Below are 19470 nucleotides of genomic sequence, written 5' to 3' on the forward strand. Positions count from 1 at the left end.
CTCAAATCCTTTGGCACAACGTGGGATGTAAGCAAGGAGACAAAAAAAAAAATCCAAACAAATAACAAAACACACAAAACCAGAAAAGGACTTTCAGAAGGCTCCGAGCTTTTAGAAAAATGCATCTCTCCCTTGTTTAAATATTTTAAATCTTTCTTTAAATTTAAGGCATCTAATTAAAAACTTTTTAATTAGATGCATCCTAAAAAATTTAGGACGATGATCTTAAAAAAAAAACACTGCCAGAGATGTTTGAAAGACACATACACTCAGACTCAGGCAGCCTCATTTTATTTTCTAAGCCATTCTGCCCTAAACAGGTAATTAATGTATAACAGGGTGCAGCCAAGCAGGGGCCCCAAAGAGGGATTTGTAATGGGGTCCGGAACTCGGTGTCCAGGAAATATTAGGAAAAAAGTATATATAAGATGTCCTCACTCCTACAAGTCTGAGCTGGGGGGGGTGGGATGTATGGAGCAGGGCCATCGAGAGCTGTTTTGAATAACAGTTTTGCAGATAACCTCTAGAATGGTCGTTTAACATACCTATAACCTTAACTGGTTTCATGGATATGTTAAACAGCTGTGGCCCTGCTTTGAGCCAGGGGGATGGGAGTGACTTCAACCCAGGCTGTAATTGGGAGGCAACACCCCCCGGTTACAGCACTTACATAAGAACTTGGAGGTGATTGGCCCCGCACCACGGGGCCATACCTGCCCAGACTTACTGCAGCCCAGTAAAGCTGGAAGAATACGGGAATGCTGGCAGCTGTGGCCAATTGTGGGCGGAGTCAGGAATGGTGCAACATGGGAAATTGGCGCTGGGATTTAAACCCAGGTGCTGCTGCCTTGCTGCATCTTTTTGGGACCATGTGGCTTGGGCAGAGAAGAACCACGGACTTCTATTTCTTTTTACTTCTATTTCTTTTTCCGAGATATGGTGCCACAGATTGGGCAGAGGGGAAAGGAAGGAATGTGTGGTTCTGGGTATTCTAAAGGACTTTGGGATCTCAATGAAGACATTAAGTTATTACTCTTAAGTTTGTATAACTCTTTAAAGAAAGAACCCCTTTCCTTTTCACCAATCTCTGGCATTGAGAGAAGTCTTTCCCTGGCGGCGGGCAAGGCGAACCTAGTACGGGGTGGGGGACCCCCCAAGCACAAGAGGGGGACCCATTCGGTAATAGTGTATTGTTCACCCGCACCCCCCGGCTGTCCGTTCTGTAACTGTAGCACTGAATTTCGAGGGGCCACACATTAACATGAAATGGTGGCTGGCCAAAATCGCTGACTATGACGTTAGAATTCTAGGTTTTTCATCTTTATAGGAAGTTACTTTTCTCCTCGGTAGCCCCTAAAACGCGCTGTGAACTTTGTGGGAATTTTTGAATGAAAAAATCCAGAAAATTAATTTTTTAAGCAAAAGCCACACTTCTGGTGCACTGCCCGCCCATTTTTCACCTGAACATCTACCCCTCCCTGGACGAGGCCCCGCCTGCCGGTCACTGTGGCCGGTGCAGCCGGACACGGCCAACCCCGCGGACACCGGTGGCCTCTGAGCAGATGGTGTTGGGGTGATATGAAGCCCAGAGTCGAAGGACATTCTGGTTTTAAATATCCCATCTTGAGCCTGTGTGAGAACAAAGTGTTTCTGAAAGTGTCTGACTCCAGCCATTGCATCAAACCAAAGAGCCTACGGGACAGAGGCCGCTTCCGGTCTACGGCACGTCCTCGGCGGTTACGATACGCTCTTTTAAAAGGAAAAGAAACGTTGGTCGGATGTTTTGGTTGAAGGGACCATATCCCCAAACATGTCTTTTTCTTCCTGTTCACCTGACGACTAGTTGCAGGAGGCCTGCCTCCAGCCGGGCCCGCTGCTGGGCAGCAGGTCAGGGGTCTTGCTCACTCTCCGCCTCCACCCCCTATGGGCGAACCCCACTGATTTCGCCTCCAAACTACGGCTGCCCCCCCCACACTGCTCTCGGTCCCACTGGCCCCCTTCCGGTCCCCTCACCTCTGGGTGACACCAGCACCAGCCCCCCGGGAGCCTCATACCCCCCCTGCCTGCTGCACCCCGCTCCCCCAGCAGCCAGAGGTCCTTCAAAACCGGAGTCAGACCACGTCCCTCCCCTGCCTTGCCCCCAGCAGCCTCTCTAACACAGAATGAGATCCAAGTTCTCACCCCGCTGCTCGATCTCAACCCCAAACAAGTGAGTGTAGTGCCCCCCCCCCACAACACATGTTGACGGGGTGAGTATGGGCCCCTCCCATCTCCTGCAGTCACAGCCAGGGGAGTGGCGAACCCCCAGACAGAGCTCCCCAGGCCAGGGGTTCAGGACAGCAGGAATGTCATCAGGGGGCTTCATTAGCACGTGGTCCAAACTGGCACCCACATTTTATGGGCTTGGGCACCCAGTGTGGGAGAAGCAAGGTCCCCTGGCTGGTGGCGGCAGGGCCCAAAGTGGCCCCAGGAAGCCCCGCTAAGTGCTCTGTCCCCTGCTGTCATTTTCCCGACCCCGAGTCAGTGGGGGGCCAGTCAGAGCCGCTCACGCCCCTGATCCCCACCTCACCGGCCCCACCCCACCCACCCACCTGGGCCAGGGGAAAGGCAGGGCTCCGCCCCAGGACACTCCAGGGCAGGGCGCCCCACCTGGGACAGGCAGGCGGGGCTGCCCCGACGCCGCCTCTTGGACCTGATGGGCAGAACCTGGGATGCCCGCCCCCCACGGACGTTCCTCGGCCTCAGGGCGGGACCGAGCCCAGAGAGACGGAAGCCAGAGCGAGGTGCGGCCCGAGCAGGGCAAGCCAATCACACAGATAAGAACCTCCCGGCGAGAAGAGGGGGCACCCACGTAAAAAAAATGAAAGGAATAAGAACAGAAGGGCTCGCAGAGGCTGCTGGGGGCAGAGCAGGGGGAGCAGAGTGATAACTCAGCCCCCATGTCAAGGTCGGCTGCCCCCAGTGAAGGGAGGCCGGGGGGAAGGAAACAGCTGAACTTGGGCAGTGAAGTGGCCTTGGGGTGACGGTCACAGCTTCATCTGAAGTTGCCATTTTCCACAGATCGCAATTTCTGCTCCTGCGTGGCCACCCCTCGTCTCCCCCTAGAGCCCGGGCCTTGGCTGCCGCCTTGAACTGCAACGAGGCAGGAAGGCGGTGGCCCATTCCTGAAGCCGCCCCCCAATCCCCCGAGCCCTGGCCCCTCCCCTCTGTCTTCAACGCGGTGGCAAATGAAGCAAGAACCAAAGCAACCACCTGGAAGGGTTCTCCACGTCCCTTCCTCTCCTCTCCTCTCCTCCCTCACAGATTTTAATTAAGGGTTTACTTGCAAAAGACCTAGCTCTATTTAGTGAAATCCTTGGACCCCTTTTATATTGTCTTATATATCGCTTTATGCTAGGGCGCCAGTAAAAAGTTAATTATAACTTCTAAATGCGCCACTACGGGGCCCTCGCCTTCCTCCCCTGCCCGGCTCTGCGGAGGGCTGTGCCACCTAATGCACTGGCCCAGCCTCGGCCCTGCAGACCTCTCCAGGCAGATTCAGCCGCCACCTGCCCAGCCCCCTGAGCACCAGGCTGGGCCGGGCTCCGAGGACCCGCAGGAGGAAGGGCGCCGGGCAGGCCAGCCCACTTGAGAGGAGCCCAGGCAGGGCAGACAGCAGCGGGGTCGGAATAATAAGAGATGACAGCGGACACCTGCCTCAGAGGGAAAGGAGAAGGGGGCGCAGGAGCTGAGGTAGGGAGGGTCTCAAAACACCACGCTGGAGGGCTATACCTTACAGTAGCATGTGGGGATGGGTCTGAGGTACCAGAGTTCAGTTTGGGATGGAATGAGTCTGAAATCCTGGCAGACAGCCAGGAGGAGGTGTCTCCTGAAAAGACAGAACAATACCCTGGCAGAATCTGAGAAAGATCTAGGCTGGGGAGAGAGATGGCAGCGTTCTGTAGGTCAGGGTGGGAGAGGCAGCTGGGGGGACTATGAGCAGGAGGCCAAAGGAGATGGGGAGCGGGGTGCCCAGAGAGGGAGGTGTGGAAACAGGGGAGGAGAAGCCCAGTTGGAAGGGTCAAGCAGAGGCCAGGAGAGAACAAACCTGCCCGTGGCCTCTGGGGGTCACTCCCAAGGCCATGGCAGGAGCGAGGCTGTGGGTGTGGGGCCGCAGGAGTGAGGGTGCAGAGGCACAGGCTCCTCCTAAATGGAGGGGTGCGGGTGTAGGGGCGGGGAAGCCAGCCCGGCACCTGCCCAGCGCCGACAGCGAAAGCAAGAGTGGGCTTTCTGGCCTCTTGCAAATCCCGGCTCATGAATTGACAGGTTCAGAATTCAGCTGTGTGTCCTCGTGGAGAAAAACTGCCCCCCCACCCTGCACACACCACACACACACACACACACACACACACACACACAGACAGGAGGGCTGGGCCAGCGGGCCTGGTGAAGGGGCACTTGGTGTCCTTCTAAGGGGCTGGGCGAGCCCAGGACCGACCTGAGGCTGGTGCTGCCACCCTGCCCCCATACTGGGACTGTTGCACCAGACACTGGAGAGGTCAATGTTTCATTCAAAACAAAGATTTCAGTGTTGCTTTTATTCAATGCTACCAAATAACAGCATGCTTTTTGCAAAAAAAACAAGGGGGAGGAAGACAGCGAACCATGAGGCAGAAGATAAAACCTCTCTCAGCACCCGCCCCGGGGGGAACCAGAGTTCCGGAATGTGGTGGACGCATTGCCCTCTCTGGCCTCGCTGTCCCTCCACTCTGCAGCCCAGGCCTCTGACGGCATCTTTACAGATCCCTCCCCTGCATCAAATTCCCAGACTCTCATCACCCCAGACTCTCTCAGCCCCACTCTCCTGTCCTGGGCCTGTGCAAACTGGCACCCCTCCCGTGACCCTCCTCACCCAACACGTGCCTTGCCCTCTGCTCCCGCCGCAGGGCCTTCGCAGCCAGTGTGCCCTCGGCCTGGAGCGTCGCTCCCACCTCTGCCTCATTCTCCTCCTCTATCCCTCGTCCAAGGCCACCTCCTCCGGGAGGCCTTCCCTGATTGCACTCAGGCACCAGCAGGTGCCTGGGCTGGCGCTCCACAGACGGCGTCCTTATTGCTTCTTGTGTGTCTCTCGAGCCACTGTCCGCCCATCACCGAAATGGGAGCAGGGCCCGTCCCTGTCCCCACTATCGCCCCAGTGCCAGGGACATGCCAGGGACACGCCTGACACACAGGGCGCTCTCAGTGAGGTACACTGAACAGACGAGTTCGTATTTCCTTCCAGTATCTTCCGTGTGCTGTTGGCACGGCTGAGGTCACACGCCCACCTTTCTCAGGAAATCCACACGTGCTTGCACACACCCTCTCCTACTGCTCCCCCAGCCTACACAAACTAGCCCAGGGCTCGGTCAAAGGTGCCCACCTTTGGGACCGACCCGCGGCCCCTGCTGTCCCCAGAGGGAGCAGTGGACCGGGCTAGTTGCCAGTCCTAGGGCAGGCGCCCCACAGCCCATGGGCCTTCGTGGTTCTCCCCGGCCCAGCAAAGCCTCAGAACCACTTTTGGGGGTGCGCAGGGCACAGGGAGTCCTCCACCCCCATTTGAAATGAGGCCGCTGAAGCTCATGGAGGACACCTGGCTGCCACAGCCCCGGGCAGGGTGCAGAGCCCGGACCTCTGCAACCAGAGGCGCAGCCCTCGCCTCAAGGGGGCTCCAGAGAGGGTTCACCCTGAGAAGAACCGGGGAGGGGGGAGCCAGAGGGAGGCACCAAGAGCTCAGCCCAAGAGCCCGGCTGCCTGGGCTGGAATCCCAGCTGGGACCCTGCGTGGGCCTGGGCAAGTCGCCCCTTCTCTGGGCCTCGGTTTTCTTCTCTGTAAAATGGGGGTGACAGTGATCCTGCCTGCTCCCATTGTCAGGGGGGTGAAATGATTTGATGATACTGACACGCAAAAAGAGTGGCACCGAAGGGCTCCCAGAATCCGGGGGACTCGTCAACTCAGCAGATACGGACTCCCCGTAAACAAACACCTGTGCAGGTGCGCCTGGAGGTGCCCAGGGAATGCACGGCCCGCTTCTCGGCCAGGAGGACCACATCCCTGGGGACTGGACGGCCAGCCCACAGAGGGGCGTCTCACCTTGTGCCGTGGACAAGTCCTTTCAAAGCCGGCTGCAGGAGACTCGTATAAGCCATCACCGACACACAGGCTGCTGGGCCATCGGTCCAGGTCAGAGCGGCCCCCGGGCCAGGTGTGGGACATCCCACCCCCACCCCTGAGTGACAGCATGACTCTGCAAACACCCGAAGGCAGCAAAGGGGGGAGGCCCCGGGGGAAACCTTCTGTAAAAAACCCCTTTGTAAGCTCACCCTTCCTACCCGCAATAACTCAGGAGAATAAATGCATCCGACTCCAAATGCAAATTAGGAAGAAGGCCCCTACACTTCTCTTCTGACTTCTGTGACGAGGCAGGTGGGGGGTCACACCGGCCACAGCACTAGGAGTCATCCCCGCTGTGCGGGCAACAAGAGTCCATTCCTTCACCACACCCAAAGTAGCGTGCGGGCCGGCACCTCGGAAACAGTCCCCACCCTAAGAACCTCAGTGCGAGGGAGCAAGGTGGGGAGCAGCGTCCTCTTCTGTCCAGTAAGGATCCACCCCGAACACCTGTTCCCAAAATTCAACTGGGCAGTGGCTCTGGGGAGCCTGGCACACTGCTACTCCGGTCCCCTGCCCTGGACATGGGCTCTGGGCTCAGTCGAGTGAGGCCTCCTGTCCTTTGAGGGTCAGAAGCCAGGCTCAGAGAGGGTCCCTCCCAGGAGGCGGCCCAGACCCCGCAGCAGCTCCAGGCAAGGTGAGAGGCCTCGGGCAGGCCCACCCTGCAGGGGCCCTGTCCCACCCCAGCCTTCACAGGGTCAGCCCAGGCAGGGCCCTTGCTTAGAATTCCCCATTTGGAAAATCAATACTGAAAGCTCTGAGCCTGCCAAGCGGAGGAGAAGGCCTTGCTTGTAAATATTTGTCTCAGCCGGCAAAGCCGGCCTCTTGCTCACCGCAGCTGCCACCCCGCTCCTGGCTGCTCTGCTCCTGCAGCTCCCAGCTGACTGCCCAGCGGGATACCCTCTGGGCAGGTGGACTGTCTGGCAGGGGAGCTGGGCGGCGCCCGGAGGTGGCCAGCCCTGCGCCCGCGCCTCTTAGATGGCAGCCAGCACACAGGGCCACCCGGGGCCAGTCCATCTGTGTCCCCCTCCCCTGGGGACTCGTGGCGAGGTTTCTCTAGATTCCAAACAAGCAGCCTTCCCCAGGGGACACCTGGGACCTATGTCTTTCTTATTCGGGAAGAAAGTAAAAAGCCACAGAGCCCTGGGGGCGTGCTTGCAAATCATGGCCTACCACCCTGGACACCGTGTTGCTTGTGCCCACGCCTGGGCCCCAGAGGCCCAGGGGGTCCCCTTACCGGGGAAGCCATCAAGGGCGGTAGGTGGCCAAGCCAGTGTGACCCCGCTGAGCGCCCGCCCTGGCATTGCCATGCCCAGGCAGCCGTTCACCCACCCGCCTGCTCGGCCACATGCTCTCTCACTCACTCCTTCATCCCCTGTTCATTCAGCACCTACCTGCACCAGGCACTGGGGGGCTGGACATGCCAGTGGACCAAGACACAGCTGGGAAAAAGTCCCTCTGGGAGGGGGTCTCCTGGGCCCCAAATCCCCACACACGAACGGGAAGTCCCAGCCCAGACGAAGGCCGGGTGGGAGAGGGCCGAGGTGAGACCAGAGAGCGCGGGGGCAGTGACCTGGTCCGGAGGTCAAGGAAGGCTTCCCCAGGCAGGCGGGGGACAGGCAGACAGAGCAGGGAGGAAGGACCGCCAGGCTCAGGGGCAGCCCCAGGCCTGGACCTCGGCAGAAGCCCCCTGCCGCCCGGCACCTACCAAGCCACTCGTTGAACTTCTTCACCTCGCTCGGGAGCCCCAGCTCCGTGAAGTCCCCGGCGTGGATGAGCACGTCGCCGTAGGGCATCTGGATGGGGTCCGTCCTGGAGTGGGTGTCGGACACGCACACGAAGCGGGTGTAGCCAGGCGGCTTGGGGGCGTCGTGAGGCACGGGGTCCACCCTACGGGGACAGAACACAACGTGGTCACGGCTACGGTCACAGGGCTGTGGGACTGTCTGCAGCCCTGTCTTTATGATAAGGAGGGTAAGGTGTCTCCAACCCCAAAACCACCCCCTTGGGTGCACGCTGGACACCAGTGAGAATGCAGGGACCCACGTCCGTGGTGTAGGTGATAGAAATGAGTCCCCAGGGCTGTGCAGGGCACAAGAAGCAGCCGAGGACAGCCCCGGCGATGGGGGACGCCGAGGGAGCACGTGAAACAAAAGCACCAGAGAGGGGCGGCAATTTCTCCAACTGTGCAGTGGTCTGACCCTCCTGAGGACGCGGGCCACCCAGGGGGTGTCAGAGTGGTTCTGGACCCAGACCAGCTCTGCCACTTGTTGCTAAGTGCTGCCAGAAGCAGAACACTTGGCCTTGCCTTCGCTTGGCCGAGCCAGCGGCCGGTGTCCCGGGGAAGAAGTGCCCCGCCCCCGCCCCTCTGCCTCGCTGCCTCTCTGCTAAGCAGCGACTCTGCCAGGCTCGGGACCCTTAACAGCAGCACGACGGCATTTCAACGAGCGGCTCTCTCCAAATGAGGGTGCCGCTCCAGGAGTTAGTTGTGTTTAAATCTAATTATGCGGCAAACCAAAAGCGGGACCATATCAGTTACATAAATACTTTTAAAGACATCTTTCTAATTATCCTTTTTTTTTCAGACAATATACTTCAAAGAAATTTAATTAACACCTTACGAGAGAAGCGGGTTCAGCATGCTAATGTGCGGGCGCATCTGCACACTCCGTCCGCCCAGCCTCTCCCCGTCACGGTCGGCACTGGGTCCGACTGGGCGGAGAGGAAAATTCCCAAGTGAGTCCAGTGATGACCACAGGAGGGTGCGGGGGGCACCTCCCCTCCCTCTTCATTCACTTGTTCATTCAACACAGCACCTTCTGGCCACACCTGTTGCCAACCCCCACGCTCAGTGCTGGGGCCGCAGGGATGACCCAGGCGTGATCCCAGGCCAGGGACCCCTGACTTGGCCGGTCAGGGACAATGAAGCCACTAACCTTGATGGGGCAGCAGCGGGGCCGGGAGCCAGAGAAGGAGGTGGTGCCTGAGCTGATCCGGAAACTCAGCTCTCCTTCTCTAATTTCCGCTACTCCTCTGTCCTCAGGGTCCCTCCCTCCCCTCCCCCACCCCATGTGGCAGAGGGTCTTGCAGGTAGCTGCTCTCTGAACCCACCTGTACACCCTGCCCGCCCCAACACAGCTGTGGGACCAAGGGCAGCCAATCACCACTGGGCTATTGGCCCAGCACAGGGACATGAGTGAGCCAATCAAATTCACTCACTCATTCACACACACACACACACACACACACACACACACACACACACACGCGCGCACACACACGGAGGTTGTGGGCATGCCAAGTGAGAGACAAAGAGAGACGAAGAAGGGGGAGGGAGCGAGAGGCCACCTGCAGAGCCCCCCCATCCCCAGCACCTCCCCTCCTGCGAGTCCCCTTCCGGAGGAGCCCCTCTGCCCCCACCAGCGTCACCAGCCCTGGGCCGGGCCCAGGCTCTTTAATTAACTCTGTTCCCATTTCCCTCCACCCTGAGGCTTCTGAGCTCACTGAAGATGCAAACCTACTCATCCCCAGAGAAAAAATAAAGACTCATTTCCCGGCACCGGCCTCCGGCTATCTGGATGGTAACAAACGCTGAGCCGGGTAACAGCAGGAATGGGAGGGGCGGTTCCCGAGAATTGGGGGTGCGTTATCTCTCGGCACTCCCCACGCATCCACGCCCTTCGCCTGCACAGTGACCACGGGCTAGGGAGCTAAGGGGTGTGCCCATCTCGCGGAAGGAGAAACTGAGGCACGGGAAACACTGCCTTGCCCAGGACCTCAGCTGCGGGAGCCAGCAGAGTGGAAAATGTGAAGCCGGTTTCCGGTTCCAGAACCCATGCCAGGCTGGACTAGGGCCTGGACCTCGCCCCTGTCATTCAGTCAACAATCTGCAGACAAAAGTGCCTCTTAACTGATGGGCGTCTGCTAGACGCAAGGAGCGTACCCATGGCCGCCTCCTGGAGCTCCCGGAAACCCAGCCTGCGTCTGGACTCGAGGAGAAGACCGAGAAGAGCCGAGGTTTGGAGAAAGGGGAGGGAGCACACCAACCAGGGATGGGCGGGCGGGCAGGCTGCGTGGCACCGTTTGGTGCCTGGACCCAGCTGCGTCTGAACCCAGAGCCCGAACCAGACTTCCTGGCCGATTACAGGAGCCAGTAAACTCTTTTTCCCTTGAGACCATCCAAGTTGGGTTTCTCGAATTTATGGCGGCAACATCCTCTGCGTCACAGCAGCCCCAAAGAACTGAGGCGCCGAAAAGTCAGACCCATGTCCGAGACCCCAGCTAGGCAGTCAGAGACCAGACCTGAGCCTGGGCCTTCCCGACGAGGTTTGGGCACCTCAACACCTTCCTGCGACACCAAGCGGTTATTTCCCAGTGATGTTCTGCAGGGACCTGTGAAGGCCGAGTGCTCCCTCTCTCTCTGAGACCTGAGGCCCACAGCCTGTCCCCCCGCCTAACGAGGGGCCTTCCCTCAGGATCAGGGGCGCAGCAGTGGTGAGACCCAGGGTGCAGCACAGCTCAGCACCGCCCTCACAGGCCCCCGGGCCCTCCCAGCCCGGTCCCATCGTAGCTGCTCGGTCCCATCGTGGCTGCTCTTTCCCACGAGCATTAGCTCCCTGCAGACGCAGCTCCTGGTGCCAAAACCTCCCACGGGCATCAAAAGCAGAGGCCCGCCTCCCCGTCTCCCTGTGTCTGGGGAAAGGGGGGCTCTGACGGTGGGGGGCAAGGTGCAGGGGGCTCCTCCCTTCGAGCTAGATTCCAGCTACACGTCCAGCCATGTGCCAGGGCACTAGCCATGGTGTTTTGGAATGGGAGAGTCCTCCAGTCCCCTCCTCTCACTCTACAGGTGGGGAAACTGAGGCCCAAAGGAGGGGCAGTGACTCACTGGCTCAGTGTCACACAACTGACAACGCTTTTCCACAAAGTCCCGGTTCCAAGGTGACACTGCCACGCTGCCCTCCTGCATCTCCACGCCGGCCCCTCCTCCCCACCCCCTGGCCTTCGCTTGTGCTGCTTCTCCAAGTCCAGGGGTTCTGCCACCTCCCCCAGGATGTCCTCCTTGATCTGCTGCGCCCCCTGGGCCATGCTCCATGCCTCCTCCTGCCTCCCTTTGCTTTCTTCTTCCTGCTACACGGCTTGAGGGACCAGCCTGTGCTGGTGGAGGGCAGGGGCGCTTAGAAAACCACCCCACAGGTGAATGTATAAACCACAGGCTGAAGCGTATGCCGTGAAGGGGAAGCCTGTGTGTGCCTGGAGCCGGGGCAGGGGGCCGAGGGAGGGAGAGAGACCTGGGCAGGATCAGGGAAGGCCTCCCCCGGGGAAGTGACACCCAAGTGAGGTCTGAGGTGTCAGCAGGGCAGAGTCAGGGAGGCAGAGAGAACAGCATGGGCGAGGGCCCGGGCGAGAAGAATGGGCTTCCAAGGAAGCAAGAAGCAGCTGCCGCTCCCGGGGCCCCTCAGAACGGGGTGCTGGATGGGGGCAGAGAGCCAGACAGAGCCTGGGTTCAGAGCCCCTGCCTCGTCCCCTCCCCACTCCCCTCACCCCTGCTCCAGGCCGATGCTCTCTGTCTCCTAGAGACGTCTCAGCCGATGGAAGGGCCAGAGGCCACAGGGTCCCTTCTGAAGCCTCAGTCTCACCAAGAAAGGGGATCGGCACAGTTGGGAGGGCTGGGAACACAAAGGGGCCACCCCTGGCCTGGCACTCGGCTGTGCCCCCCCACCCTGGATGGGCACATCCTTCAAGAGCCCCCAAAGCCCAATGCTCTTGGAGAGTCTTGGAACCAGGGGACTCAGGTGTCCACCGACAGGACTCTTTTTAAAAGCCAGAGAGAAGAGGCACAAGCCTGACACCAGCGTCCCTCCCCCAACCCCGGGCACCTGTACCACGGACCCCCGAGGTGACCCCGTCCCACCAGCAGTACCCGTCTTCTCACCGACCACCAGGCCACATGGCCACCCACCCACCGAGGACAGAAGGCCGGTGGCTGCAGGGGCTCTGCCAGGCCACTGCAAAGGTTCTCGGGCCCCAAGGGCAGGGTCTCAGGGCCCGAAACCCAGAGGCCCAGGGCTAGAGATTCACGACTCGGGCAAAGGCAGCCCCGTTACCACCGGGGTCTCCGGGGACCGCTGTGCGAGTCACGCGGCTCCGCCGGAGGCCACGTTTGGACTGCCGCTGCTGTTATTAAATATAAATTGTGGATTTATTAAATAAGGCCCCTCACTCCCTCAGCCCAGAGACAAAGCCCAGGGCGGTGACGAATCACGTGTCAGGGAGTGGCATCCGTCTCCCGCGCCTGCCTCCGTGGAGACGCACCATGGAAACCCGCACGCTTCCCCGGCGCTCGGGGCCTGGGGGCTGGGGGGGGTCGGCCAGGAGGCAGCAGCCCCCCAAGTCTTCTCCCGGCCCTGGCTTCACCCAGCCCTGTGCAAGGTTGTGTTTCAGAGCCCTAAACGAGGAGTCGGGAACTGGGCTCTGCACCCGCTCTTTCCGGGCTCTCGGGGCCCAACTGCCCACGGAGGCCCGGCCCCACCCCAGCCGGGGCCGCACGGAGCAGCCGGGACGTGGACACGCAGGCCCACGTGAATCTGCTCCGGCCACTCAGCTGGGAGGCCACAAGAGAGCCAGTGAGCGTTTCTCCAGAGCACTTCTCCCAACTGCACCCTGTGCCTTACCGCCTCTATGGCAGGCCTGCCACCTGCCCCCCGTGTCAGGGGTACTCAGCACTCACCCCGGGGCTGGTGAGTGGGGACCGAGGCAGGACCACACCCAGGCAGGCCAGCCCAGAGCGGGCAGTTCTGACCAGCCGGCCACCGGCCGCTCACAAGCATCCTGAACGGATGAATAAATGAACGGACAGACGGACGGACCAACAAACAACCAGCAGGTGCTGGTGAGTTAAAGGGGAAATCACTCTCTTTCACTGCCACCCACTGTCCTTGCTCAGGACACAGCCCGGCCTGCGGGGGCGCCCTCCACCCAGCCCTCAGACGCCCCCGGCCCAGCCCCCTCCGGCTTGCTGCCCCCGCCTCATCCTCCTCTGGGTCTCAGCCCAGGAGCCGCCTTCTCCGAAGGGTCCTCCCTCAGCCCCTCAGCCTGCTCTCCAAGGTCTGGCTGTTTCCCTCGGTCTGTGCTGGGGCTGAGGCTGCTGTGTGTCCGTGGGGAGAGACAGAGGCGCTGACGGTGACAGCTGTGCCTGGTGCTACTCGGCATGGCGGTGTCCTGCACGGTGCCTGGGGACAGGCTGTGTGGGCACGCACACGGCCGTGCACACTCACACGTATACCACCACTCCCGCTGCCCAGAGTCTGGGGACCCCGGGTATGTCCACTTCCGGCCCCGGTGGCCAGCGCCCACCAAAGGGAGCCTGGAAGGCCTCCCTCCCTGCCAGGCCTCAAGGTCCCAGACAGCGACATGCCCGAGACCCAGGGCTGTCCGTCTGTCCTGCCCAGATCCGCCCCTCCGGCCCTCCGGTGGACACCAGAGGCAGTTTCCCAAGCAGGAAGCTGCCAGCAAAACATGGGTGCTCCGGGCACCGGCCCCAGCCCCAGGCCTGGAGCCCGCCTGCCCTCCCCGGCCCCTTCTTCTGCAAATAACATCTCTGGGCCCGCCCTTGACGACAGAGGATGGGTCCCGAGGGAACCACACAGTAACAAGGGGCAGCACCCCACCCCCCCAGCTCCGGGCTGGAGGCGCCCACAGCAGCTTCTCTAAGAGGCCATCGGGCCGGACTCTCTGGTCTCCCCAAAAAGACAGACTCTAGGACCCCACCTGTGAGATGGTGCTTGTGGGCTTAGGGGCCGGTGGCACCTGCGCCCTCACAAGGCCGTGACCCAGCCCAGCTGTCAGGAGGGCCAGCTTGGGACAGCACATCCCTACCACGTCTCTGACCTCCCTGCGCTGACACCCACAGACACCCATAGACACCCACAGACGCTGAAAGGACCCAAGTCCACAGAGAGCCCTGTGCCGGCCAGGGCCGGCTCTGGGCCTAACCAGCTGTGCGCACCTGCGTGGGTCGCCTCACCTGTCCAGGCCTCGTTTCCTCGCCAGGTGAGCCCAGCGGTACAGGGATGAAGGGGGCAGGGTCTTCCAGGAACACAGGGAGCCACCAGGGCAGGGCCAGGAATCCCCCATCTCCACCCTGGGCCACCTGCACCTCTCCAGACAGCAGAGAAAACCCAAAAAGGGGAAAGCGTCCCCCCGGGGCCCACTCGTGGTCTCCCCACAGCCTCACTGCTGGGGCACCCCAGTATTTCCCATCAGCCCCAGGGGGCCGGGGGCAGAGCTCCCCAGTCCTTTTGGAAAGTGTCTCTGCTTTCTCAAAGGCAGCGTGTTGGGGGTGGGGGGACCTGGACAAAAGGGAGGGGCGGAAGGCAGGGAAGAGAGCCAGCCCCAGACCTGGTCCAAACCAGCCCTGGGCTTGGGACAAGTCCCTTCCCTCCCCGGGCCTCAGTCTCCCCATCTGTACAGTGAGGAACCTGGGTCAGACCAGAGTCTCCAACCCAAACGCCAAGAAGGGGCAGCCGCAACTCAGCACCCCCCAACCAGCCCCCCGGGGTCCCCGCCAGGCTGCCCTTAGGACGTGCGGCCCTGGGGTTGCCAGGTCTTTCGGGCTTGTAAAGCAAAGCCAAAAGTCTGGATTTTTATATGCAGTCACCTCATTTTTTAATAATTGTAAAACATTCTCCCCGCCAAATGAAACAGGACTCTGGGCCAGAATCGGCCCCAGGCCGAGGCTGTCCAACTCCTCGCCCGTCCCTCCCAACTCGGAGCCTCGGTGACCCTGGCATCCCGGCACCTTCTCAGTCTCCGAGCCCCAGCCTAGCCGCTGCCGCCCCCGCCACACCTTGTGCCCCCGCCGGCCCCTCCGCCAGCCGCCCACTTACATCTGCACGTGCGGTGGCTGGAAGCGTCCCTGGTTGATGTTGTAGAAAGTGAAGGCTTGGGTGGGGTTGGAGCTGTACTCGTCCACCTCCACGAGGAGCCGGCTGTGCTGGTGCCGCCGCGCGGCCATCACGTGGGACTGGGAGAACGCCATGCCCAGGCCGCAGGGCAGCAGGGCCAGGGCCTCCGCCTTCAGAACGCCGGGGTCCCACCTAGTGCGCCACATGGGCCTCCGCTGGCCGCCCGGGCATCTCCTGCCGCCGCCGCTGCCGCCACCACCGCCGCCCGGCCCCGCGCCAGACCTGGAAACAGACTGAGGAGACGGAGCAGAACCGTGCGACAGTTAATCTGTTTGGGATTTGCTTTATTTAATGTCAGATGAAGATTTAGAAAGAGGGAGAGGGCGGGGGGAGAGGAAAAAAACACAGTCGTACAGCTCAAAAACTCATTACAAATCTTTCCAACTCAGCAGTTTGATGAATATACTTTGGTAAAGAGAAAAGGGAAAGGAGGGAGAGGACAAAAAAAAAACCCACAACGCCCTGGACGGATGCACACAGGGTCCAACATGTTTAAACACTTAAGACTTCTTTTTGGGGGGGCGCCTTTGACAAAATCCTTCACAACCCACCGGGTTACCCAGAGATGGGGCAGGATAGTGGCGGGTATTCTGCAGACAGATGAGGGGAGTTTCACTCTGTGGAATTAGGGAATAGGAAGGGCTCCCCTCCCCGCGCACCCCTGCCCCCCAGTCCCCCAAACACACCCACTCCCACAGGGCCCACACCCACATCCCTGCAAGCCCGGACAGGCAGGGCGGCACAGGCACACATTCCTTCCTCAACATCAGTGTTGCCTACAGACGCCTGTTCCCGGGGCCGGCGAGGGGACTTTCCCGGAGCGCCATCCACCAGCTCGGCTCAGGGGGTGGCCTGGGTGGGGAGGGGAGGAGGGCAGAAATCCACCTTTAAAGAAAAAAAAGCTTCCCCGGTGCCTTTTAAGGATCTCTGGAATTCTGTCACCCTGAGAATCACGGTTCCTAATGCTATCTTTTTTTTTTAATTTCCTTCATTGGAAAGTGGATTTGCATTTGTAGGGTGTCAGGCGGAGCAGCCCTGAGACTGGCCCCTAGTCGGCTACAGCAAGTCCTGGGGACGCTGCCGCCCTGCCCAGCACGCACCCTGGGCGGTGGCCCACGGCCCCACCGAGGCCATCGATTTGTCACTCATGATTATTTTCTTAAACTGCTTAAATAAGAAATGCCACGAACATTGTTTTGCTTCCGTGTTCGGTCATTAAGACCCTCCAATGGCTCATCTGTACTGCGTTCCCCCCCGGAGAAAACAGCGCCGTTGAAACTGAGCCGGCAGCCCCACCCGGCCACGCCGAAGGAAGAGAAGCCCCTGTCCTTGCACGTGGAGGAGAAATCGACACCGTCGGGAAACAAATTAGACCCGGGAAGGGACAAAAATTAGAGACTGGAGGACATTTTAATCACGCGCAAAGGAGAAATGGATTAATTTTTTTTAATCTCAGAAACCACACCCATGCAAGGTGCCACCAACCGCAATATCCTTCTCCACACCACCCTCCCCCACCCAGATAAACCTCGCCCTGGTTTGCAACACACTTCTGTTCTCTCCACGTGGGAGGACAAGGGGAAAAGCCTGCGTTTGCCCACGGGGCGCTCGGTCACGGCAGGGCGGGTGTCTCTGGAGGGGGAACCGGGGTCCTGGCCCCAAACTCACAGAGCCTCTGGTAAAGCAGCCCTGCCGTCCTGTCGGGGACCCAGACAGGAGCCTCGGCAGCTGCCACAGCCCAGATCTGCACAGGGGTTTGAGCCCCAGCATCTCGCTGACTTGCGGCGGTGTGGCCTTCGGCCAACTTCCCACCCTCTCTGAGCCTCAGCTTCCTCTTCTGGAAACTGAGTTTAAAAATAATGCCACCTTCCAAGACAGCTGTGCAGGTTAAGTGAATGGGAATACTGAGCAGAGTGCCCAGAGCCCGGCTACTATTCACAGGAACCGTTATAATCCCTACTCCGTTCAATGTGGTAACACATCTATCCAAGGCCTGAGGCAAGGAGGGCCGCCCAGGGACAGGCGTCTGGGGTGCACGGGGGTCCGGTGTAAGCAAAGGAGGCAGCTCCAGGAGCCCTGAAAGAGGGCCCGAGTTTCCTCAAATGCCAGCTACTACACGCCCCTGCCCGAAATCCTCAGCCCGGCCCCTCGGACGAGCACCACACCTCTCGGACCCCGAGGAGGTAGCGGGACCAGCCAGAGGTTCCGTTTCCTGGTCCACAGCTCGGAGAGAAGACAAGCACCTCTCCCGTGCGGCCGCAAAGATGAAAGACTGCTTATCACAGAGGCCAGCACAAAGTAGGTGCTCAATCAATGTTAGCTATTGCCATTTTATTCTCATCATCCCCCCAGGGCCTCTCACAGATACTCCAGAAATACTGAATTAGTGGATGGAAGGACAGAAGGAGGGATGGACAGAGAGGCAGACGGACAGAGGGTCTCGCCAGTCCCCTTCCCTGGTGCCAGTAAAGACCTGGGAGAGGGTGGGTGTCGAGAGGGCTCAGCTAAAGATGGAAGAGCCATGGCCCCCTCCACCATTCCCACCTCACAAGCCTGCAAGGAGGCTGAGGAAGCTGGGCACAGCCCATAGGAAAGCGGGGCTCCCGGGGCTCCCGGGGCTCCAGGGGCCTCCACCCACCCCTACCCAGAAGCAGGCGCCTGCATGGCTGCGTCGATGCCCAAGGACTGGGAGGCCGGCCCGCGCCAGGGGACTCAGCCGGAGGAGGCAGGCAGCGAGGAGTCCGCCGGCGGCGCTCCGTGGTGAAATGCCGCATCTCACATAAAGGGGGTTCACCGCGGGCCCTGCTCCGAGAAACCAGGGGGGACTGGGAATGCAGAGCCTTCTTTTAATGCCCACTTAATATTTATGGAGCTGCAGCAGCAGCCACGGCGCACAGAACGCAGCCGATCCACCGAGGGGGAGCACGGTGCCCGACAAACAGCCTCCAGCCGGGGACGCGTTTACGCCTGGTCCACAAAACAACACAGCAGCCTGCTGCAGACCGCAGAAGCGTCAGGAGGGGCGCCAGGGACCGCTGGGGAGGGCACCCGGCTTCCGACCCCGCTCACACCTCCCAGCGAGTGGACCTCAGGGGGCCAGGGGGTGGGAAGGAAATGGAACCAGAGAGCAGATGGACCAGAAGGATGAAGGTATTCACTTATTCACCACCGCCCCGCCCCACCCCACGGGGGTATCCCCCTTCAGGCGCCAGAAAGAGCAGTAAAAAGCACACCAGTCAGGGAACTGGGAGTGGGGGCAGTAAAGTGAACACAGAAGTAAATTTAAAAGACACTGTCAGGTAAGAAGATGTACCTGGAAGGGGTAGGACAGGGGACACAGAGACAAGTGATTGGGAGGAGGGGGACTGTCCCTTTAAGCTGGATGATCAGAAAAGGCCTGTCTGAAGAGGCGATGAGAGGGCGCCAGGCCACACTTGGGCCGGACAGAGGGGACAGCAAGTGCAAGGCCCCTCCGGGAGCCGGCCCTAAAGGCGTCCCTTTCATTGCTCTCCTTCTCTGCCACCGGCCTCCTTCTGCAGCAGAGGAGAGCCTGGGACCTGGCATCAGGAGAAGCAGGGCTCAGGTGTGGTTTCGGGTCATGCCGCTTGGTTGTGGGGCGCTGGACTGGCCCCTTAGCCTCTCTGAGCAGCAGCTCCTTGGGTAACAGAGCAGGTGAAGTGAGCCTTGAGCCGGCCCTCCAACAAGGTCCAATAGCCCCAATGTTCAGTTCTTGAAATTTCTAGGTTGAAAATTCTTGCTGAAAAACTCCTGCAACGTTTTGGGCTGGCTTTTCCAAACTCTCATGGCCCAGGCAGTTTCCCACATCCCTGCAAAGGCATTTATCTGTGGATCTGTCACCAGGGGCCCTGAGTCCCATCAGCCCAGGGCTCTCCAGGAGGAGCGAAGGTGCCCAGAGAGCGGCTCAGGTGTAGGCAGAGGCCAGCCCCAGGCCCGCTGCTCTCTGATGGCCCTGGGGCAACCTGGTCCACCTCCCACGGCACGGCCAAGGCCGGCTACACCCCAGCCTCCGGAGTAAATGTCCTACAGCTGTTGGTCTTCTGAGTAAGCTGTTTCCTCCCACAGGCTAGATCTCCTCAGGGGCATCCCGCAGCCCCCAGGGGAAGCCCCGGCCCCTCGATCGTCTCCAGAGACCCCGAGGCCACCAGCCTTCCTCTCACACTGGGACGAAGCTCACCCTTCCAGTGTCCCTGTCACAGCAGGAGTCCTTCCTCTGCTGTTCCCTCTGCCTGGCAGGCTCCAGGCACCAGCACACACACACACACACACACACACACACACACACACACGTTTGCCAACTTAG

The 19470-nt window shown here is 60.2% G+C and overlaps 1 protein-coding gene across 1 annotated transcript in view; it reads right to left on the reverse strand.

Moving 5' to 3' along the window:
• Positions 1 to 15295, reverse strand: part of MPPED1 (metallophosphoesterase domain containing 1) — a 43624-nt gene extending 28329 nt beyond the window's left edge. Inside the window, exons 1-2 of the mRNA XM_037160094.2 lie at positions 15072 to 15295; positions 7895 to 8076 (exon numbers count right to left, since the gene is read on the reverse strand). Of these exons, the coding sequence (XP_037015989.2) occupies positions 7895 to 8076; positions 15072 to 15295 (406 nt within the window). The remainder of the gene's footprint in view (positions 1 to 7894; positions 8077 to 15071) is intronic.
• Positions 15296 to 19470: the final 4175 nt, after the last annotated feature.

The sequence above is a fragment of the Artibeus jamaicensis genome, unplaced genomic scaffold (assembly GCF_021234435.1).
Source record: "Artibeus jamaicensis isolate MK-2021 breed Jamaican fruit bat unplaced genomic scaffold, CSHL_Jam_final contig_233, whole genome shotgun sequence".
Taxonomy (NCBI): Eukaryota; Metazoa; Chordata; class Mammalia; order Chiroptera; family Phyllostomidae; genus Artibeus; species Artibeus jamaicensis.